This window comes from Heteronotia binoei, chromosome 13, assembly GCF_032191835.1.
Source record: "Heteronotia binoei isolate CCM8104 ecotype False Entrance Well chromosome 13, APGP_CSIRO_Hbin_v1, whole genome shotgun sequence".
Classification (NCBI taxonomy): Eukaryota; Metazoa; Chordata; class Lepidosauria; order Squamata; family Gekkonidae; genus Heteronotia; species Heteronotia binoei.
In genome coordinates this window covers 26148950-26172588 of record NC_083235.1, presented here as the reverse complement: position 1 = coordinate 26172588, position 23639 = coordinate 26148950, and the positions used below count along the sequence as shown (strand labels likewise).

Here is a 23639-nt window from a genome sequence, read left to right as displayed (position 1 = left end):
ATTTCATCGGATCTCAGAAGCTAAGCAGGGCCAACCCTGTCAAGTGCTTGGATGGGAGACCTTGGAATACCGGGAACGGGAGGCAAGGACAGGCTGTATCAAGTCACTTATAACCTCCCGACCATGCCAACTACCACATCATTTTCTGGGAACGCTGGCGATAAGATCCACTACACACTTCCCTCAGCTATCACTTGCAGAGAGGTCTGTGTTCACCCTTGCATAAATGCCTCATCCCTCATCTTATAGCTGTCACAGATGGACTATTGCCAGGATGCTTATACCCTAGTACTGGGAATGTTGACAGACGGTATGGACTTCCACTCTTCCCACAAGTCATCTGCCCACTTGCGGACCTGAACATACAGGTGATTTCTTGAACCTGCAGGGCGTCATCCCCTCACGTTGAGAGGTTTTTCTCCACCCTCTGTTATGCCTCTGGGGTCACTCATCAATCGACAGCATCTGAGTAAGATAGGAAACATCGGCAGTTCTACCCCAGAGCAGGAGTGGATACCAGATCTTGTCTCCTTTCCTGCGACGCAGCCAATATCTCTACGTGTTCCCATGTGCACCTTGAAATTCCAGGGTAGCCAACAAACTCCGAAGCCATGCCCTCACTGCTCTAGGGCATAACTATGATGGCTTTGCCATCGCTACTTTCCTCTTCTGCGTCATCTCGTCCCAGAGACTCCCCCTACTTTCTTCCAAATATGGAACATCCTATTGGCATAATTGTGGGCTGCAGCCTCAACTCCTCTTGGGTTGGACAGCCTCCTGGCCGTCTTGGCACACTGTACCTCCATTGATGAGTACCGGTCATCCTCACACTCTCCTATTACTCACTTCCTAAAGGCCACCTCGGCTTTCATCTTTATGCCAAATGACCACTCCGCCTGGCATCTGCCTTTCTCTTATCAATCCTGCCAGGGAACCTCTCCAAACCCCTGGCTACTGGTTCAATTCATTTCTTGTCATAGGGAGCAGCGTTATTGAGGGCTGTCTCTCTCACTGGTTGGATAGCTGGACTACTGGCTCTATGTTATGATACCCTTTGTTTTCATGATGAGAATATACTTCTTCCCCACTCTCCAGCGGTATTCTTTCTCTTGGAAATAGAGTCTGAATTCCCTTTGTAACTCTGACATCTCTTTTGCAAACACTCTTTTTGTGGGTTGGTAAATAAAGAAAGTCTCCTTTCTTTGGATATCAAAAGGGTCCTCCTTTTGTGTTCTTCATTCAACTCTAGAAACAATACTAACTTGTTCTTCTCCACAGTTTCTTCCAAGCTAAACTGTAAGATCTGAGACTTCCCGGAGGCCTAACAGGACATCCTGAGCTCTACTGTCCCTTACCATGGGTTGCCTCTTTACCTGCCTTGAGGTCCCTCAACTAGGGCCTTAGCCATGTCTCTGCTGCATCAGGTGATCCACAGAGGTCTATACAGATCTACAGAGCTACGATCTAGGCCAGTCAGCAAGCTGCTATGCCTCTACTGTCTATCTACACTTGTGTTTTTCCTAGTGTGCAATGTGCTTCTGCTGTCTGCTGTGTCTGAATCCAGCACCCTCCTCCAGACATAGGCCTAGCTTGCTAATCTCCCATGGGTGTGATGCACAGAGACCACGAAGAAGATAAACAGGTTGCTTACCTGTAACTGATGATCTTCGAGTGGTCATCTGTGCATTCACACCACCCACCCTCCTTCCCCACTGCTGTCGGTCCTTCAGCACTCTTTAGGATCATACAGCGGTCAGAAGGAACTGATGGGATGTCCGCGCCCACTCTGTGAGCATGCGTGGTGGGGTTCTTGCGCATGCCCACTGGAGCTGAGCGCGAAAATCCTTTGGCTTGTTAAGTACCGATCGGATCAGCGCAGGCGCGCTCTCTCCCATGGGTGTGAATGCACAGATGACCACTCGAAGATCATCAGTTACAGGTAAGCAACCTGTTTTTTCCCTCTGCCCTGTCTCTGCTATCCATCACTGTCACGGGTGGCTCCAAGTGTGCACTTCCTGTTCTCTCATTACAGCAACGCTCAGGTCACCTGGTGAAACTGATGGTGGAAGTCTAATTAGGACAGATGGACAAGCATCTTTGTATAGTTAATGGAGTTCAGAGTTACAAGGTCTGATGACAGCCCATTGACTTAGGTGACTTTAAAAGGGGGACGAGATAAATTAATGGGGACAGTAGCCACCCACGGCAGTAGCTCAATGGAACCTCCATGTCGGGGGTGCCCAAACTTGCTTAACATAAGAGCCACAAGAATACACGTCAGATGTTTGAGAGCCACAGGACATTAGCATCAGATGTTTGAGAGCAGGAAGGACTTAAGGAAGGCAAAAAGATAGGGGGAGGTGGAGGTGGAAAGAAAGCAACTTTAAATGCCATCTGCAAGCCAGCTGATGATGCGGTGGGGGCTTCAAGAGCTACACAGTATGTGAGAAAGAGCCACATGCGGCTCTCGAGCCACAGTTTGGCCACCCCTGCTCCATGTGATACCTCTTGAGTATCAAATTTGGTAGATAGATCATGGATTTGGGCTGTTCTCAGAAACAAGTCCCTGAGTGATGTGAACTTCCAGCCTGATCTGAGAGAGTTGTTGAAGTTTGTAATAACAGCTGTCTCTCAAAGGAGAGGGTGTTGTGAAATCGCTTAGAAGGGATGTGATGCCCGTTGGTGTCTGTAAGGGAAGAGGGATTGTCCTAAATCATGGGTGGCTCATCTGTTGCATGATCAGCTCCCAGACAGCAGCAGGAGAGTCCGTGGAGTTGGTTGCCGTGCATACAGTTGAGTCATGGAGCCTCCATACTTCCCTGATGCTCCTCCGCTGTCTGCACCCTGGCTCAGTGTGTAGCAGCATCTATCCTATGGTAAGGAGAGGCTCTGCACTTGTAATAACTGGCACTGTCGTGTACTTAGCTAATCCTTTGCATTCTCTCTCCTCCTTAGAATCCTCTGACTGTTGGACTGCAGGGAGCCAGTCTTATGGTGAGGCTCGGACTGGAGGTCACAAATGGAAGCAGAGAGGGTGGCTGTTGCTAAGGATTTGGGCATGAAGGGGCCTCTCAAGGGCAGTCCGTCAACTAGGTGCACCTAGGTCAATTGCCTAGGGTGCCAAAGTTAGAGGGGTGACAGCCAGCATCATCACCCCCATCTCCCAAGCCTGTCCACCATTAGTGTCTGCCACAGCAATAGACAGACCTGGGAGGCCCCTGTGGGTGGCAAGCAGGGAGCTTGCTCCTTCCCTGCCTCTGAGGGATGGGGCAGGCTCAGCCTTCTTTCCCTTCCCTTCCTTCGTCCCTTTCTGCCTCACTGTGGTAGGTAGTGAGGAGGCAAACAGTGGTTTCCTTCCCTGCTGCAGAGAGCAAGAAGAGTGGGCGGAGCTAAAACATATTAGCCACAAGGTATAGATGGAACTCTCTGTCTGGGGCAGTGATGCTCTGTATTCTTGGTGCCGGGGGCGGCGGGGCGGGATAGTGGGAGGACTTCTAGTGCCCTGGCCCCCAGGGCCGGCTCACCCACTAGGTAAACTAGGCTATTGTCTAGGGCGCTGGGAGGGTGGGGGCTCCAAATTGGGCTCCCCCCCCCGGTGCCGGAGGCAAGCGCCTAGTTTGTCTGCCTCTACAGTTCGCGTGCCCACCTGCCGCTACCCGCCCCTCCTTTCCCTTCACTACCCCACCCCCTGTGTGATCACACTGCCGTGCCTGGACCCTACTGGCTGCGGTGTGCCTGCCTCCTCCTCCACCTGCGCACCTGCTTGCTGCCACCCACCCCTCCTTTCCCTTCTCATCCCTTTGCCTCCTGCCCCCCTGTGCCTGGCTCTGCCAGCCACGACATGCCTGCCTCCTCCCTTGCCACCGCCACCTACCCCCTCCTTCCCATCCTGTCCCATCACCTCCCTCCCCAGGCCCTTCCAGCTACAGTATGCTGTGATCGCGTGTGTGGGGGGAGGCGACGGGACAGAAAGGGAAGGAGGGGGCAGTTGAGCACCGTGGTGCGGCCCCAGGGGTGTGTGTGTGGTTTGCAGCGCTATGGGGGGGGCGCCTGCCTGGGGTGCCATGCACCCTCAGGCCACCACTGCTGGACCTCCTGATGGCGCCTAGTTTTTTTGCCACTGTGTGGCAGAGTGTTGGACTGGGTGGGCCACTGTCTTAATCCAACATGGCTTTATTTACATTCTCTTATGTTCTTATTGCTGATGCACCTGGCCTCTGCAGCTTGGAAACTTGGCTGCTGCCTTGCTGTGGGGCAGCAGGAGGAGGATGGGTGCTGTTTTCCTGCTCCCTGTGGCATGGCAGTGAGGAGGTGGCTTGGGTGCCCAGGTATAGGGCCCCAAAAATCCTTGGGCAGGTCTGGGTCTGATACTACATTATTTCACGGGTGCAGAGGCCAGACAGGCTGTGTTGTGGAAGGATGTAAAACCTTGGTGCCTTTTGGCACTGGACAAAAAGGGAAGGAGGAAGTGATAATGAAACTTTGAGGAGAATAAGCGTTTGGCCCATTAGTTCTATATGGTGTGGAGCAGGGGTCCCTCTGCCTTTTTGAGCCTATGGGCACCTTTTGGGGAGGGGGTGCAACCACAAAATGGTTGCCACAAGAGGCAGAGGCAAAGAGCAAAATGACCACCATGGGAAGTGGAGCCAGCCACAAAATATCAGGCTGGGGAGGGATTAGGTGAGAATCTCCCATGACTTCTAGCGATTGTCTGTGTCTCAACACGGAGAACTCGGCATCACAAGAGATGCTAATCTGATGCTGCTCTGTTGTTCCCCTTTTCTTTGTAACATCTTGTGGTCATATGGTCCTGCTCACCATTTTGGTCCTCCTAGGCATCTAGGCTCCAGTGACTGTTCCAAGTTTAGGAACACGAGAGAATTGCCCATCTAGTCCAATCTTCTGTGTCACACAATAGCCCAAACCCAGGTTCCATCAGGAAGTCCACCAGCAGGGCCGGACTTCAGAAGCCCTCCCACTGTTTTCCCCCAAGCACCCGGTGATGCATGGCTCTCCTGGCTTAGCTGACTCCCAGAGGGGTTCTCTCATGCATCTCCTTCAGGACACTGCCACCAGGTGGTTGATTTCAGAAATACCCACCAAGAGGCCCAGTGCTCCTAGCTTCCTTTCTGCATTGTTGATTAACAGCCCTGCCTGGTGCTTTCATCTCCTGCTAGCCAGTGCCTGATTATCACAGAGACCACACTTGAAATTAGCATGGTTGAGCAGTGGAGGTCTAAGTGGTATGGAGAACAGCCCCCAGTGCTTAACCAAGTAAAGAAGTTGTTAAAGGGGAAAGTCCCCATGTGCATATGGATGGAGAAGGCAAGTGTAAACACACAACCCCTGTTCCTCAACTCTCTCAGCTGGTCTGATTGTAACGCAGGCTTGTAAAGCATAAAAGCTGATGTGACAAGAACTAGGAAATACATGTACTTTTGTTTTACCTAGACTTGCAGCAGCAACAATTAACAGGCAACTTTTATTACCTTTTATTGCTATCCAGACCAGTTTATTCCACTATTTTGCAATTTGATCCTTTGTATCAATTTACACTCTTAACTCACCACCTACATGTATTTCAGCCCACTGTACCCTGTTTCTTCGTCTGAAGAAGTGTGCATGCACACAAAAGCTTACATTCTGAATAACACTTTGTTGGTCTTAAAGGTGAAACTTGACTCCTACTTTGTTCTGCTGCATCAGACCAACACAGCTGCCCACTTGGAACTAACTAAATGCTTCCTGTTACCTTGAAATCTTCACTGGGGCAGCTAGCCCTGTGTCTGCTCCATGTAGGAGGGCTGGCAATCAAGATGGAGCCCAGAAGTGAGAGGTCCTTTCCACAGCTGGAGTCAGCCAAAATGGCTCCTTCAGCTCCATGCAAAAGGATTTTTCTCTTTCCCATCTGCCCACTCCTCTGTGGGTCAAATGTTTCCTTCTGGAGGAGACCAGGAAAATACTTCTGCATCTCAGGCTTGGCCTAATATGCAAAGGAGTTCTTGCGACAACAAAAGCCCTGGGTGTTAGCAGGAAGGTAGTAGTCAGGCAAGGGATTCAGAGGAAGGGAGGGCAAAGTAGAGGTGCGAATATTAAGTTCCCAGTATTGATTTGGAACTGGCTAGATGGATTTAATTGTTCTTGCATGTCGGTGTTAATTCTGCTGTGCATTTCCAATGTCTTCTATTCTCAGGAAACGGTGGAGATCTTGCAGGTGAAAGTCAGCGCCCTAGACATGGCATCCCTGGACCAGGTGGAAGCAAGGCTACAGGTGGGTCAGTGCTATGAGAGTTCTTGTCATCTCCACGTTTGGGCTGCAGGGAGAAGGGTGGAGGGTGCTGGAAGTTCTCTAACTGCCTACCCTTCATCCCTAGAGCGTCTTGGGAAAAGTGAATGAGATTGCCAAGCACAAGGCAGCGGTGGAGGACGCAGACACCCAAAGCAAGGTGAGACCCTTGAACCTTCCACTGTTGAGCTGTCAGTAACCCGCAGGGCTTTGTGGCTGTGATGTATATACATGTCTGGCCCAGTGTTCCTTTTAAGTTGAGTTAGCGTGAGCTAGCTCACAGATTTTTAGCCTCCAGTTCACACATTTTTATCTTAGCTCAGGAAACATGGCCCCAGAGCACACTAATTTATGCAGTGGTTCACAACTTTAATGCCAGTAGCTCGAAAGGAGAATTTTTGCTCACAAGACTCTGCAGCTTATAGGGAACATTGGTCTGGCCTGTGGTTGGAAGGCTGAATGTCTCAGCACTCCCCCTGCCGCTTCAGGGCTGCCTCTGCAGCAGCATACAAGAGCAGAGTCCAGACTGCAGCATCCCAAAACAGAAGCCTAGGATTTGGAAGGTTAGGAGAAAGAGCTGTATGAAATCTCCTAACCTTGTTTGCTAATTCACTACCCACTCTCTATATGTAGTGCTGTTCTTTACATTCCATTTCGTTGTTCAACTAAATGCGGCTGGCACATGAAAGCTCATGCCCTGAATAAAACTTGGTTGGTTTTAAAGGTGCCATCAGATTCTAACTTTGCTCTATTGCTTCAGACCAACACGGCTGCCCACCTGGACCTAACCTTGTCTGCGTGATTCCTGATGCTGGTCGCAAAAAGCACTGGTTTTCTCAGGGGCGGAATTCTAGCAGGAGCTCCTTTGCATAATTAGGCCACACACCCCTGATGTTGCCAGTCCTCCAAGAGTTTACCAAAAAGACTCTTGTGAGCTCTTGGAGGACTGACTACATCAGGGGTGTGTGGCCTAATATGCAAAGGAGCTCTTGCTGGAATTCCACCCTTAGGTTTTCTACATTTACAAGGTTTCGTCCTACTCTGAGAGAGGAATCAAGAAAAGATTAACATTCTCCATTGTGTTGCTTTCTTTGCTAGGCCCTGCCACTGGGGTCAGGGGGTAAAAGAGTCCCCCTAAGCAAAATTGGCTGCTATGGCTCTTATTTCCCAGGACAGAGATGTGTGAATGACTTGTTTCAGCCATATGACCGGCTCATAGTATCATAAAGTTGGAAGGGATCGCCAAGGTCATCTAGTCCAACCCCCTGCACAATGCAGGGAATTCACAAACACCTCCCCAAAAATTCACAGGATCAGCATGGCTGTGAATTTAGGGGGAGGTATTTGTGAATTTCCTGTGTGAACATCTTCCCCCTGAAGGCTTAAAGGACAGCTGTTGTATGTGTGAATCATTGAAGTCACACCAGGCAACGTGAACTTCCTGTCTGCTGTGTTAAATCTGTGGTGGTGGGTTCACAGCTGCAAGTCCCTGCCAAATGTGGCAGTCCTCAAGTGACAGAGTTAAAAAAAAAAGCTGACTACAGCTGTTTGTGTTGCCAGTATCCAGGGCAACCTGTTTTTTCTTTTGTTGTGGGTGTGTGGCGTGTGTGTATTGGGGGCACAGAGGTGGTAGCAGGGCCAGCCTCCTGTTTTGCCTTCTGCTCCTACAGAACCTCCTTTCCTCTTCTCCGCAGGTACATCAGCTCTACGAGATTGTGCAGCGCTGGAGCCCCCTGGCCAGCTCCCTCCCCGAGGTGGTGCGCCGCATGGTCACCGTGAAGCAGTTGCACGAGCAAGGTGAGCCTCTGGGCTGCTTCGGGAGAATGAGGCACGCTTATGAGCCAGATGATACCGAGGTTTGACGCGGGAGAGCACCTCTGCCTTCTGGTCTTGTATTACTTTGATGCCGAACAGACTTCCCTTTGCCTCTTGCCCCAAGCTAACTCTCGGTTCTCGTATGTTACAGCCATGCAGTTTGGGCAGCTCCTGACTCATTTGGACACCACTCAACAGATGATTGCTAATTCCTTGAAGGATAACATCACTCTGCTGACCCAGGTAGGACTTGGAGCTTTGGGAATGACCTTTGTGCCTGGAAATAAAACAGGAGTCCAGCAGAGGTCCCCAACCACCGGGCCAGGAACCGGTACCAGTCCGTGGCCTGATAGCAAGCAGGCTGCAGTGTCCCTTTTGCCCGCCCGGAACCTTGGTGGGCTGAAGAGGCAGCACGGCCTACCTCCAAAGCTGCCTCCTCTTGTAGGGGAGCCAGCCTCAGAGCGAGGCCACACCGCCTCTTTCATCCACCCAGTCCAGGGCTGGCAGAAAGGGCAGCGCAACAACGACCTTCCCCATCCCCTCATTTAAAGATCTCTGCCTGATCCACGGGGGTCTTTAAATGGGAGGGGGAGGCAGATTGGCTGCTTCTGCCCCTCACCACCAAGCAGGGAGGCAGCAGAAGCTGCCCTTGGCTCCCCCCCACACACATTTACAGACCCTCGGGGGCAGTGACAGGGGTATGGATGGGGAGATGGCCTGGGGTGGCAAAAACTCCAGCACTGTCCCCCCTCCCCCAGTCCCTGGAAATATTATTTTCCAGGAAACCAGTCCCTGGTACCAAAAAGGTTGGGGATCACTGCCTTAAAGACAAACAAAGTTTATTCCAGAGCAGCGGAGACTGGAAAGCGCCACCACATTACTGCCAATTTAGGGTGACACCATAGGGTTTGCAAGGCAAGAAATGTTCAAAAAGATATAAATAACCAAAAAAAAAAAGGGGGGGGACCCCCCAATTTCGTATATAAACATTGCTTCATAGGCACGAAACAATCATCAGCATATTTCTAAGCCGTGACAGAGTTACACGTAGGCAAAGCTTATAAGTCAGCAGTTCAGTAGGCAAAGCTTATATGTCAGGAAAAAAAAAAAAAAAAGGGGACGTCAAGAATCCACACAAAAAAGGGAAGATTTCTGCATAGCAACAGTTCCAGCGTTTAGCTTCTAGGAGAAACAGGCCGATCAGGACGGTTCATAGGCACACGACGCCATCTAGTGTCTGAAGTTATTGAGTGAACATGTGAGACTGCTTCTATAAGGCCGGTGGGAACAGGAAGATTCAAATCTCTCAGCATGCTTAGGCCTGAGTCAAGGCCTCCAGCGACAAACGACCGATCCTGTACAGTAACTTGCAGCTTGTACGAAGCAACCCATCGATATCTGATGTTTTCCCTGTTCAGGATTTCAATAATTGGCTTCAAAATTTTCCGCCTTTGCAAGGTTTCAGAAGACAAATCCTGTAGAATTTGGATGTTGTAATCTCCTAGCAGAAGTGGATTTATAGCCCGGGCTTTTTGCAGCAGCTTGGATTTAACTGAGGCAGAAGAGAAACGGACTAAAATGTCCCTAGGCAACGAAGTTTTCTGTGTGCGCAAAGGGCCAATTCTATATGCAGCCTCCAGGGCACAAAGATCAGATTCAGAAAAACCCAATGCCTTTGATAGCCAGGAGGCTATAAGAGATTTTAGGTCAGAGGGAGAGGCAGAGTTCTCGGGGAGCCCGCGAATTTTAACATTCCCCATTTTCAGTTGGTTCTCAAGTGCAATAATTTTATCAGTGGCCCATTCATCTCTTTTATAAAAATACTGAGTGTCCTCCTGCACAGCACATGCCATGTTAAAAGCAGAATCTGCAGTCTCTGCCACCTTCTCTAAGGACGTTTTGAAACCCTCCAACTGAGCAGAAAGGGGCTGGATCATGGCAGATATTTTGTCAGTCATATTTTTTTCCAGTTTTTGAAAAGCCTCCATTACCTCAGAACGAAATGAAGCTAGGTCTGCTGCTGTGTTTTCCCCTTCTCCCGACGCCATCTTGCTTGCAGGGCTGCTTGCTTTTCCTGAGGCCTTAGCCTTAGGCTTTTTGGGAAAATAGTCTTTAACAGAGTTCCTTGAGTTTCTTTTTGATCTGGATTTTTGACCATCTACTGTTCCCATACTAATTAAAGAAAAAAAAGAAAACAAACAACAACGCTGGGCGCTTGCTTAAGTGGATTTGGCAGGGGTAAGTAAGGAGCTCTGTTTTCAGGCGTCCATTCCCTATGCGTGCGACGCCACGCCCCTCGGCAAGAAATGTTCAACGGTGGTTTGCCACCGCTTGCTTCTGCATCACAGCCTTGGTATTCCTTGGAGGTCTCCCATCCAAGCACTAACCAGGGCTACTCTGCTTAGCTTCTGAGATCTTACAAGATTGGGTTAGCTTAGGCTATCCAGGTCAGGGCTATTCCAGCATAGTGGGTCAGAACACACTTTATTTTATTTATTTATTTTGTTCCATTTATATCCCACCCTCCCTGCCGAGGCGGGCTCAGGGCGGTTTACATAGACATGCGTATGCATGTTGGTGGTGGAGAAAAGTCCCCTCCAGTCACAGCTGATTTATGGCAACCTCAAAGAGTTTTGAAGGCAAGAGATGTTCTGAAGTGGTTTGCCCATGGCCTGCCTCTGTGTCACGCTCCTGGTGCTCCTTGGAGGTCTCCCATCCAGGGCTTTTTTTGTAGCAGGAACTCCTTTGCATATTAGGCCACACACTTCTGATCTATCCAATCCTATTGAAGCTTACAGGAGGTCCTGTGCTAAGAGCCCTGTAAGCTCTTGGAGGATTGGCTACATCAGGGGTGTGTGGCCTAATATGCAAAGGAGTTCCTGCAGTGTACAGAAAAAGCTCTACTCCCATCCAAATACTAGCCAGGGCTGGCCCTGCTTAGCTTCTGAGATCTGATAAGATCAGGGGAGTGCTAGGTGGATCGGTGCACTTATACTAGAAGTTGCAAGCCAGAAAGAGGTGGGAGGGGTGTTAAAAGAGAGACCAGTTTTTGAAAAGATCCAGTCAAAAGAGCACATCAGCGACATCAGCACAACCGTTAGGACCCGTGCAAACCAGCCAGCACGCATGATGCAAAGGAGCATGGCCAGTTATGTGCCAGCACACAGCTCCTGCTTGCATCAGTATTCTCCAAAAGGTGGCATTTTTGTTTCTCTAGCAGTGATGAGGTCTGGAAACAAAAGCAACAGAAAATGAAAAACCAACTTAAATGATTGAGATCACCCCTGTTTGTGCCAAGAGGAAGGCGGAATCATTGTCTGTCATACTTGGAATTATGGCGGCCAAAGTGCTCTCTGTTTGCATTTTGTAGGTCAATTTGCATGGCTCTGGTGATGGCATTCTAGCTTCCTGGCCTCCACGATTAGTTCAGGGGTGCCAAAGGATGACTTACCACCCTCAAGTCATGCTTATCACAGGAGAGCTGATGGGGCAGGACCGCTCATCAAACAACAGGGTTCCATCTGCAACTTTCACAGTCGAAGGGATGCAGTGGGCATGCGTAGGGAAAAGTGATTCACCATGTCTCAAGATACAAAAAGGGTCGTCAGGGGAACTAAAGGCAGAAACTGCAATTTAAGAACATCAGAAGAGCCCTGCTGAATCAGACCAGTGGTCTATCCAGTCCAGCATCCTGTCTCACACAGAGGCCAGCCAGCTCATTCCACAACAGGATGTAGAGGCACTGGTGTTCAGAGGTTTACTGCCTCTGAGAGGTTCCCTTCAGCCATCATTGTTAGTAGCCACTGATAGACCTATCCTCTATGATTCTGTCTAAACCTGTTTCTTCTATGCCTGTGCCCATCACTACATCCTTTGGCAGTGAATTCCACATTTTAATAACTTGCTGTGTAAAGAAGTATTTTCTTTTGTCTGTCCTGAATCGACTACCCATCATCTCGAGTTCTAGTATTTTGGGAGAGGGGGAAAAAGAAGGAAGAGAAGCTTGGCACAGTAGCACTGCTGTGCGATTGAGAGAGCCTGGCAAAGCAAGCTATCCCTCCCCCCCTTCTTCCCCAAGGGAGGAGCCTCAGGCAATGGAGAAAATAGAGGCTTTGCTCTGTAGCTCCTGTGCAATTGAGCAAGCCTTGCAAAGCAAGCTGTTATGCAGAAGGAAGCAAAAGATTCGGCCCCTGGACCACATGTTTGACACCCCTGATCTTTCTGTTCTATTTTCAGCCTCTTTCCTAATAATCCCTGAATTGCTAGGCAGAGCTGGGGTTTCCTGTGCTGTTGCTCTCAAAAGACAAATTCATTTGCAGAGGGAAATCAGCAGGTCCAGAGGAACCCTTCTTGCCTGCCCATCTGTCCCAGCTAACTGCTGCCCTACTCTCCAGCCCCTATGGGCAGAGTATGCACTTAGGAAAACAACACAGTTTCTTACAGAGTGCATACTTCTGCCTGCACAGGCTTCAGCTTTAAAACAAGCCAATGATTGCTTCATAGAATCATAGTTGGAAGGGGCCATAAAGACCATCTAGTCCAACCCCCTGCTCCATGTAGGATTAGCCTAAAGCATCTCCAACAAATAATCATCCAGTTGTGTTTTGAAGTGAAGGGGAGCTCACCACCTTCATGGGCAGCTGGTTCCATCTCTGAACTACACTTACTGTAAAAAAAAAAATTCTATATTCACTGGCATTCACTGCCACAGGAGGTGGTGGCAGCTACAAGCATAGCCAGCTTTAAGAGGGGATTGGATAAAAATATGGAGCAGAGGTCCATCAGTGACCATTAGCCACAGTGTGTGTGTGTATATATATATATATGTGTGTTTGTTATGTATGTATGTGTGTGTGTGTGTATACACACACACACACACATATATTGGCCACTGTGTGACACAGAGTGTTGGACTGGATGGGCCATTGGCCTGATTCAACATGGCTTCTCTTATGTTCTTATATTAATTTTTTTTCATATATGTACACAATCAAGCTTTGGAACTCATTGCTACCAGATACCGTAATGGGAGCTAGCATGAAAAGCTTTAAGGCGTATGAGTGACCATTGACTGCAGTAGTGTTGGAGTGCAACCTCTGTTTTCAGAGTGCATCTATCCTGAGCAAGCACATGTGTGCCATGATTCTGCAGGAGCATTTTTTTTAAAGCAGAACATGGTCATCTTGAGAATAGACTACCATAACACCCTCTACATGGGGCTGCCCCTGACCCAAATTCAGAAGCAGCAACTAGTGCAAAACACGGCAGCCAGGTTGCTATTGGAGTTACTTTTATGGGAGCACATTCAACCTGCACTAGAAACGCTGCACTGGTTGCCAATAACGTTCCGGATTTGCTTCAAGGTGCTAGTCATGACCTTTAAAGCCCAATATGGCCTGGGACCTGTCTACCTGAGGACTGCCTTTCCCCATATGAGCCCAAGAGAGCACTGCATTTAAGTTCCCAAAATCTCCTTATGATCCCTGGGCCAAAAGAAGCTCGGCTATCTACCACTAGAGCAAGAGCCTTTTTGGTAGCAGCCCGTGCCTTGTGGAACGCCCTCTCTGAAAACATCAGGGCCCTGTGGGATCTGCCACAGTTCCGCAGGGCCTGCAAGACTGAACTGTTTAAACTAGATTTCAATGTTTGTGGAGGGGGGGAAGGGGCAACCACCACTCTGCAGCATCAACAACTAATTCCAATACATTGAGCACTAAATAACATCTAGCAATATCAATACCCATCTTGGATTTTTATGGACTGTAAATTGTATGGAATGACTTTTATTGTATATCTGTTTTTAATTTTTATGTTGTTTTAACTGTTGTTAGCTGCCCTGAGCCCATCTGGGGAGGGCAGGATATAAATATGACAAATAAATAAATAATGGTGTTGAGCATGTCGCTCCCTTCCTGAGAAGACCAGTTTTTCATTTAAAAAAAGGTTCTTTCTAGCCCTTGTGACTCTGAAGATATGCTTGAAATCTTGTCCATGGTTGCTTGCTGAGGGTTCTCTTCAACCCAGATGCTTGTGGTGAAGGTTGCAGGGTTCTTCCCCCACCCCTGACTTGCAGAAACAGCAACACTGGGGGAAATGCACTGATATTAAATCAGAGGCCAATATGAGTATTGCTCAGACTGCATAATGCATAGGTGGAGCAGAATTTTTACTGTCTTGGGTCAGAATTTTATTTTTGGTCCCATACACCCCTTAGTGCATTACTGGCTCAGAAACCACCCTTCAGCGTCATTTAGCCTTGGCAGGTAGTGGGTAGCAGACCCCGGGTTAGCACACTGCTGACTGTCCTCCATGTTTTTTTCCCCAGGTTCAGAAGACCATGAAGGACAACCTCGCTGCCATCGAGGACAACTTTGCCAGCCTAAACTCACGGGTGCAGAAGCTCACTAAATGAAACCTCCCCTTAACTCCGAGACTGGGCAGAAATGGGTTGCCCGCTGGTCAAAATCCGCACTAACCACTCCGTCCCTTCCTTACCTCTATACCCTTTTCTTTTGCGCTCTTAGCGGGAGTCCAGCCTTTCTGCAGGCTGGTGGACTGAGTGCCCCTCGGTTTCCAGGAGGAGTGCTGCCTCCTCTCCTCCCTTCCTCCAGTGTGGCAGTGCTGAGGGCAGAAGACCATGCTGCATTCCCAACGGGAGGGGAGGGGCTGTGGCTCGGGAGGGACCCCATCTGCGCATAACTTCCTGGGGAGGTGCATTCATTGCTTGTCCTAGGTGCCTCTAAGAAAGACGCTATCCCTCAGTCCGGCATGGAGGCCCAGTGTATTGGTGTATAATTATTTACTGTCATTAAACACTTACGCTTATTGTCGTGTACCAAGTCTTTTGGAGGCGAGAAGCCACTTGTCTCTTGGTGCTTGGCTGTCTTGTACCCTACTTCAATTCCCCCATGAACTTCAGTCTTTGTCTCACCCTTGCTCCAGGAAAGGGGGAGGGAGGAAAGGGGCCGTCTTACAGGAAAATCCATAAAATCCATGTAAAACACCTACGATCACTGACCTGGATAGGCCGGGCTAGCCTGATCTTATCACATCTCTGAAGCTAAGCAGGGTCAGCCGTGGTTAGTATTTGGAGGGGAGAGCTTCAAGGAACACCAGGGTCATGACCCTGAGTGAGGTCACGGCAAATCTTGAGTTGCCTGTGACTTGACAGCACTTTCCACCACAAAGATCATTGACATCTCATCACATGAAGAGGGAAGGATTTCTTGTTGGCCAGCTCAAACCACTTCACAGGCGCTCCCCACAGACCTAATCTAGTTTGGTACAGACACAATGGAACCCTAAAACAGTTTCTGAATCCTCAGACAGCTTCCAATTGACAAGCAAAGAAACAAAAACCAAATCAATGTTCTAAAAAGGTAAAGGTAGTCCCCTGCGCAAGCACCAGTTGTTTCCGACTTTGGGGTGGCATCGTATCACAATATTTTCACGGCAGACGTTTTACGGGGTGGTTTGCCATTGCCTTCCCCAGTCAGCTACACTTTCCTTCCAGCAAGCTGGGTAATAATTTTACTGACCTCGGAAGGATGGAAGGCTGAGCAAACCTAAAGCCGGCTACCTGAACCCAGCTTCCCCCGGGATTGTGTTCTAAGACCCTACAAATACATTTATATCATAACTGAATGCATAATCACATTCATCATTGCCACATTCCTGATTAGATCAAGTGAAAATATACTATGACTCTTCCTTTTTATGAACAATGCAATCTTGAAAATGAAGGTCCAAGCAAAGTAGCAAAGTGAAATGGAGGGTCTGTTCCAGGAAGAAAGTTTGTGATAATATAATACACAACGTGACTCCTGGATAAGTCCAACATTTCAGGATTAAACCCTTCAGGAAATAATGTCAATTCAAATTCTTGCATTACTCGAGGTCCCGATTACAAAATTCCAACTGGCAAAAGCTCACATTAGTCAAAGTTCGGGTGATGCCTCTCCTTCCTGGCAACAATGAATGTGATTATGATACATCAGTTATGATACTGATGTATTTGTAGCATCTTAGAATACAGATTTGGTTTTTGTTTCCTTGCTGCTTTGTGTTCTCTTACCTTTGTATTATATCCAATTGACAAGTGCCTGACCCAGAAAAATGTGGAGCGTATCTGTAGTATTCTTGAGTCATGATCGGTGCCAGGGAAACTCAAACCCTGTTGCTTATTCAGGAATTCCCTGTTTGTCGATAACTGTTTCTAAGAAGTTGTTAGTTAAAAATGAGGCAGGGCAAAGAGAAGAGGAAAGTTTGAGATTGACTAGAAGGATCACAAGGTGGAAGGAATAAAAAAGAACTGCCACAGTAACTAATGTCCGAACTAGTCCTTGGAGGGTGCATGAGGATCGCAATCCTGACCTACCTGTACAGGCCTGCCGTAAAGATTACATAGTTGTGTACAAAACACTTTGAAAAGCTGTATCTGCTTAAGAGTTATCAGCCCATGTCTGCATCCAGAAATAGCATTTGTTCTTTGCAGAGATGGGCAGTTGGGACTCCTCTGAAGTCAGTGGATGGTGCTGCAGTGGTTAGAGCCAGGGGGACAGGACACTACTCAAAACAGTTACATGGGCCAGATTTGGCGGAACTTAGTGGGACATATTACAGGAAGAGGACATCACTTGGTCTTCAGCCATGAATTTCAGGGGGCTGATATGCTACAGAATTTGGTAGCCTTTAACACTGAAACAGATGCAATGAAGACCGTGATCTCGTTTTGTAAATAAATTGCAGGCTCATGCAACCATAATTTACCCTGTGGAGTCCAAGCTTTGTTCACAACCTGACTTTGGTCCTGGTGGAAGGCGGGTTCAGGTAGCTGGCTCAAGGCTGACTCAGCCTTTCATCCTTCTGAGGTCGGTAACCCAGCTTGTAGATGATTGGGGAAGGCGATGGCAAACCACCCCATAACAAAGTCTGCCAAGAAAACATCATAATGTGACGTCACCCCATGGGTCAGTAATGACTCAGCGCTTGCATGGGGGCGTACCTTTATCTTTTCTCCAGGGGACTTCTGGCTTCATTCTTAGCATTTTAAAGGAAAATAAACATTCCAGTTGTGGCTCTGGGCCATGTGCTGCCATTGGGCCATATGTTGTGGGTTAAGGTGGGACTACAAATCCTGACTTGGTCACAAAACTCACCTTGGAACAATTGCACACACACACACACACCCGCCAATTTCTCACAGCTCTTAAATGTTGCTACATGCAAACAGGAAAACCATATAAGCCACCCCCGGCTCCTTGGAGTAGAGGTGCCTGACCTTTTTGAGCCCTTGGGTATCTTTGGAATTCTGACCTCACGTGGCAGGCACAGCCACAAAATGGCTATCTCAGGAGGCTGAGCCAAAATGGCCACTGGTAAAATGGTAACCTTCAGTTACACAGTAAAGATTTGCAGCCCACCCCACAAGTTATTTAAAAAATCTGTACAGCCAATCAGAAGCCTTGCTAGCCAAAAGCCCCATCTAATCCCACTCATTTTCTAAAAACAGGAAAAGTGGCAGCAGGTGTAGAAAAGGGAAAGATTAAAAAATGTAGTGGATAGAAGTGAGTTCACATCATAAGAAGACTAGATTTATACCCCGCCCTTTTCTTGGAATTAGAGTCTGAGTGGTTTACAATCTCCTATATCTCCTTCCCCCACAACAGACACCCTATGAGCTAGGTGGGGCTGAGAGGGCTCTCACAGAAGCTGCCCTTTCAAGGACAACTCCTGTGAGAGCTATGGCTGACCCAAGGCCATTCCAGCAGCTGCAAGTGGAGGAGTGAGGAATCAAACCCCGTTCTCCCAGATTAGAGTCTGCAGACTTAACCACTACACCAAACTGGCTCTAAGGGACTAAGAAGATCAGTAGGCCCAACGAGATCTTAACTGTCAACCCCGCCATTCCAAGCCTGTAACTTCTAACAAAGGGCATTTTAAAAAATCCCCCTGAATGATCTGTCGAGTGGAGGCCCCAGCAAGACCAAATCCTGTCAGCCTCTTCTTTTAAATACATATTTTAATACTTGATACAAAACACACACCCCCAAAAAATAAACAAATAAACAGTAACTTCAATCTAAGCGTCAAAATATTTTCATCTGTTAAATTAAAAGTCGCTCCCATAGAAAAGCTACAATTCACAATTGTGTAATTTTTTTTTCTTTACAAAACAAAATCGAAGCTCAAAAAAGGAAAATATTTTCCCCCATTCCTTTTTTTTCTTTTTCTTTATACAAAAACAAAGGCCGAAGTTGGTTGGTTGGTTGAAGTGCGGGGAGGGGAGGGGGGGAGGGGAGGGGGAAGGACAGCGCAACCTGTACAGTATCTACACAGTGCTTTTGCATAATGCTTTTGAGAGTCGCAGCCAGGGGGGGAGGCATGGAGCATTTTGGTCTTTCAGAGATGAGAGGATTGTAGTGTGTACGTGTGTTGGAGGGGGAAAGGGAGGGACAACCAGAAGAAAGGTGGACCAAGGTGGGTCTGATTCATTTATACTCTAAGCACAAACTTCTCCTAAACCTCCCCTCAACCCCCAAGGACTATGACCTGAGCATTCTTTTGAGAATCGCACCGGGCTGGGGGAGGGAAGGAGTAGAAGAAGAGGACATGCAGCTGAGACTGAGTGAGCCAGTTTCCATTTCAGGTCCTGCCTATCTCAGGCCCTACGTGAAGCCAAGAAGAAAGTAGATCCTTCCACCCTGTAGGCTTTCCCTTAACGCTACTGTTCTAGCGGCTCATCGGCGGTGGCACTGGGGGAGACCGTGTTGTGGGATGTGTGTGGGTTGAGTTGCCGAGCTGTCGATGGGAGCGGGTCCTCCCTGAGCGAGCGTGGCTTATTCTCCTTATTGCTTTGTACCTTTAGCACTGAGGCCAGGAATTCTTTTGCGTGTGGGTTATTTGGCGAGGCAGAAAGGGGGAGAGAACGAGACCGATTTCTTGTATTAAAACCCTGAGCCGGTTCTTACCCGGGTGCTGTGGCGCACGCAGGTCTGAGGTAAGGTGGGAAGCGAAAGGGCACGGGTCGCCCCTTCCCGGAGCGCGCAGCCCTTGCTACTCCTGCAGAGGTTCTGAGACCGAACGGGGGAGGGGGTGGATTTGCCAGGATGGGGAGATCTGCAAGCCAGGGTGGGGGAGGCAAAAGAGGCCACTCCGCTTCCCCCCACACACCCCGAATGCTGCAAAAATGGCTTCCCGAAGTGCTATGGGTGTGTCCAGCTCTTGTGCCCCTTTTGCCCTTCCCCTACCCTCCCCCCTCCCGGATAATGCTAAGAGCAGAGCTGCACCTTGTGCTTTCAGGGGCACCCCTTGGAGAGATTCGGGACCCAGGCAACTGGTGAAGCTACAACACATTCATGGCTAAGGCGCCTAGAGCCCAGCAGCAGCGACGGCAGCTCCACCTGGCTGGAACTTCCCCTCACCACCCCCCCAATCCCACCCAGGCACGTGTGCAACGCAGGGGCTGGGCAGCAGAGATGCATCGGAGGGGCAGGGCGGGAGGAGAGAGTCAGAAGCTGGTGGGATGTCCTAAGGCTCTGTTTGCGTAGATGTCGACAGTGGTGGAAGCCCCCTCGGTTCCAGCGGTGCTGCTAGGTTGGCAGTTTCCTCCTCCTGTTTTTGGCTGGCCGACCGGGCCGTGGCCGCCGCACAACAGTGTAGTCAACCTAAAACCGGTGGGGAGGAGAAAGGGTTAAAGGTCAGCTAGCAACATGGGCAGGGCTGGCCCCGCCACTAGGCAAACTAGACGATAGCCTAGGGCACCAGCCTTCTGGGTGCACCAAATTGGGCACCTCCATCAATGTCCCCTCTAAGCTTCATAGTCTTGTGAGCACAAATTCTACTTCACGAGCTACTGGCATTAAAGTTGTAAGCTACCATCTTTCCGAGGTCGGTAAAATGAGTACCCAGTTTGCTGGGGGGGAAGCGTAGATGACCGGGGAAGGCAATGACAAACCACCCCGTAAAAAGTCTGCCGTGAAAACGTTGTGAAAGCAACGTCAACCCAGAGTCGGAAATGACTGGTGCTTGCACAAGGGACTACATTTACCTTTTTTTTTTACTGCTTAAATTAGTGTGCTCTGGGATCATCCTTCCTGAGCCAAGACAAAAATGTGTGAGCTGGAGGCTAAAAATCACTGAGCTAGGTCACACTAACTCAACTTAGAAGAAACACTGAGCCCCATGTGACTCAGTAATGTTACCAGTGGGGGGGGGGGGCAGAGGTTAGCCTTGCCTAGGGTGCCCGACAGACCAGGGCTGGCCCTGACCATGGGTACAGGGCATAAGCTTGTTCCAGGGAAAGATTGCCCTGACAGCAGTAGTGGGAAGAGTCCAATAGATTCCCCCAAGTAGCAGGGCATTCCCACATATGTAGTTATCAGCTTCTATGTGTTCTCACAAGAGGGCAGGGACGTAACTTAAGCCAAGGTTTAGCTTGGGAACAGCATGGATCAGACAAGTTGAGAAGACCAAAGGGAGCATTTTTGAGCAGATGCTGCAGGGGCCAGCAAATGGGGTTCAATTCTGCCCCCCCCCCACCTCCTTTACTGTCATGCTCACAAGTGACTTTGGGGAACACTCTGCTTCCTGCACTGCAATTCCCCAGCCATCTAGGAAGACACTTTGAGTGAGCCCCACTGCCTCATTTTAGCTACTGAACCTTTCGAAACGGGGTTGAATCATGCACGCTCATGCTCTCTTTTGAGCATCCCTCCTCTCTGGTACTTACCAATGGGCTGGGCCCTGGATCTGCACTAGGACCCCGGATCCGCGTAGGCTCAGGTCGGGCACTAGGCTGGGAGCCGCTGCAGAAACAAAGTGAGGATTAATGAGAAGAGAAGCCAGATAAATACTGAGGACTTAGGGGTGCATTGGAAGTTTGCAGTGGCAAGGTATAGCTGCTAATAACACAAAACTGCCTTATAACTAAGCTAGACCTTTGGTCTGTCAAGGTAAATGAACTTCCTAAATAAATATTGGCTGGCTGGCAGCATCTCTTTAGGGTCACAGGTGGAGGTCCTTCACATCACCTGTTAAACTATTATTCTTTAAATGGAGATGCCAGGGACTTCACCTGGGACTGTCTGCTTAACAAGGAGACACTCTCCTACCAAGCCACAGGTCTTCTTCAACACCCTTCATGGGCCCCATTCACCCTGGTGGGTGAGGGACTCTCACCTGCTTTTCCTTCTCCGGCCACGTCGGGATGGTTGCCTTCCGGGAGGGCCCTGCAAGAAGGATGATGGAAAGAAGATGAAGATGGGCAGCATCTTCTCCTTGCAAAAGCTGTTTAATGCAAGTCTCAAATGACCGATCAATCAATCCATACCCCAGAGTCCCCCTTTACAAGGAGCTCAAATGGATCGCCATTTGGGTTCCTCATCCAGCCACTCCTTTCAGCTGTTCCTCGCTCCCAGGGACCCCAACGAGCCAGTTCTACAATGGCCAATTTAAATGATGATGATATTGGATTTATATCCCGCCCTATACTCTGAATCTCAGAGCAGTCACAATCTCTTTGATCTCCCACCCACCCACCCACAACAGACACCCTGTGGGATGAGTGGGGCTGAGAGGGCTCTCACAGCAGCTGCCCTTTCAAGAACAACTCCTGTGATAGCTATGGCTAACCCAAGGCCATTCCAGCAGGTGGAAGTGGAGGAGTGGGGAATCAAACCGCGTTCTCCCAGATAAGAGTCCACCCACTTAACCACTACACCAGACTGGCTCTCCAGTGGAATCTAGTGGCACTCCTGTACTGAGGTTACTCCAGACTGAAAGTAGGCATTCCTCTCTAGTGGCATTATAAAGGTCTTTCTCTATAGCAAGCTAACTACAGGAAGGGAAGAGCTACTGTCCTCCCTAAGGTGTGAGTTCTCTGCATGGGGAAGGGGGAGTGGCAGCATTCCAAACTGCAGCTCTCCTCATTTGCGGTGGCATGGTCCAGAATGCTACCATGTCCTTTTCTGGAGACAAGACTTAGATGGGTGGGCCATGTTAGTCTTCCCGTAAGCAGTAGAAAAGAGGAAGGGTCTGTAGGGCACCTTAAATGACTAACAAAATCTGAAGTGTGTAGTGAAAGCTCATGAAAGCTGCTACCCTGCCACAAACTTTATTAGTCTTCAAGGTTCTACTGAATTCTTGCTCTTTTTTACTACATCATTCTCTGCAACTGATAAGACAGTTCTATGGTGAGAGACAACTAGGGTTGCCAAGTCCCATTCAAGAAATATCTGAGGACTTTGGGGGTGGAGCCAGGAGTAAGGGTGTGACAAGCATAACTGAACTCCAAAGGGAGTTCTGGCCATCACATTTAAATGCCTTCCTTCCATAGGAAATAATGAAGGATAGAGGCACCTTCTTTGGAGGCTCATAGAATTGGACCCCTGGTCCAATCTTTTTGAAACTTGGAGGATTATTTGGGGAGAGACACTGGATGCTACACTGAAAAGTTTGTGCCTCTACCTAAAAAACAGCCCCTCCCCCGAGCCCCAGATACCCGTGGATTAATTCTCCGTTATTTCCTATGGGAATAAGTCTTCATAGGGAATAATACAGTTTCCACAGACATTTCCCTTCCCTCTCCCCGCTTTCTGATGACGGGGAGAGGGCCTCCAAACCGGGGGATCCCCTGCCCCCACCTGGGGATTGGCAACTCTAGAGACAACAGTTCTCTCAAAGAAGAGGCTGCCATGTAATAAAACAAGGTGTTCTGGAGTGCTGTCTTTGTCCAAGATCTGTATGTGTGTGGGGGGGCAGGGGGGGACCTTTGAAAACCTATACAGAACAGTGTTGTGCAGCAGGTCAACAGGTAGTCCAACAAAGCACTCCTTTAAAGTAGAATGTATATTCAGAATCTTAAACGCAAATTAATCACATCTTAATTGTCTTAGAGAACCTCTTGCTTTGCAAATGGAACAGGCAATAGTGGACCACAGGGATTCTAAAAAAAGTTGAGCTATTGCTATTGCTATGTATGAATTATTCAAGATTGGTGAAGGTTTGTATGTTTGCTTATATGTTTAATTCAATTCTGTTTTTTAGCTTGCTGGTGATTTCTTGACATTATCTCTTGTGCAGCTTATCTCTTGTTAAAGGCTCGTGTGAAACAGGGCAATATGAGCTTCCCTGTTGCGAAATTGCACTGTGCTGCTTATCGTCTTTACACCTGTCTTTGCTGAAAGGACTGTCTAAGCATCGGACTCCTACTTCACGGCTTGTTTAAGGTCTTCCCCGGACTTCCACCACAAAGAAATGAACTTTGGCATTGAATGAAAGGACTTTGGGTTCGGGCTATATTGTATTTGTATTTATAATAAGTATCGTCTGCTTATGTAGGAAGTAACTTGTATAAATTGGTTAATTTTTTCATAATCAAGGCTGGTTTTTCATGTATGCCTTCAGGCTTTGTTCCTGCCCCACCTGGGGATTGGCAACCCAAGCAGACAACAGTTCTCTCAAAGAAGAGGCTGCCATGTAATGAAACAAGGTGTTCTGGAGTGTTGTCTTTGTCCAAGATCTGTATGTGTGTGGGGGG

At 48.7% G+C, this 23639-nt stretch overlaps 2 protein-coding genes across 2 annotated transcripts in view; one reads left to right on the top strand and one right to left on the bottom strand.

The window, feature by feature from the left end:
- DCTN2 (dynactin subunit 2) overlaps positions 1-14926 on the top strand; it is a 65125-nt gene extending 50199 nt beyond the window's left edge. The window contains exons 9-14 of the mRNA XM_060252125.1: positions 2956-2994; positions 6194-6271; positions 6375-6446; positions 7981-8083; positions 8253-8344; positions 14427-14926. Of these exons, the coding sequence (XP_060108108.1) occupies positions 2956-2994; positions 6194-6271; positions 6375-6446; positions 7981-8083; positions 8253-8344; positions 14427-14513 (471 nt within the window). The 3' untranslated portion in view covers positions 14514-14926. The remainder of the gene's footprint in view (positions 1-2955; positions 2995-6193; positions 6272-6374; positions 6447-7980; positions 8084-8252; positions 8345-14426) is intronic.
- Positions 14927-18104: 3178 nt separating this feature from the next.
- The window catches only part of MBD6 (methyl-CpG binding domain protein 6), a 49785-nt gene continuing 44250 nt past the window's right edge, over positions 18105-23639 (bottom strand). Inside the window, exons 11-13 of the mRNA XM_060253313.1 lie at positions 21281-21330; positions 20832-20907; positions 18105-19767 (exon numbers count right to left, since the gene is read on the bottom strand). Coding sequence (XP_060109296.1) covers positions 19693-19767; positions 20832-20907; positions 21281-21330 — 201 coding nt within the window. The 3' untranslated portion in view covers positions 18105-19692. The remainder of the gene's footprint in view (positions 19768-20831; positions 20908-21280; positions 21331-23639) is intronic.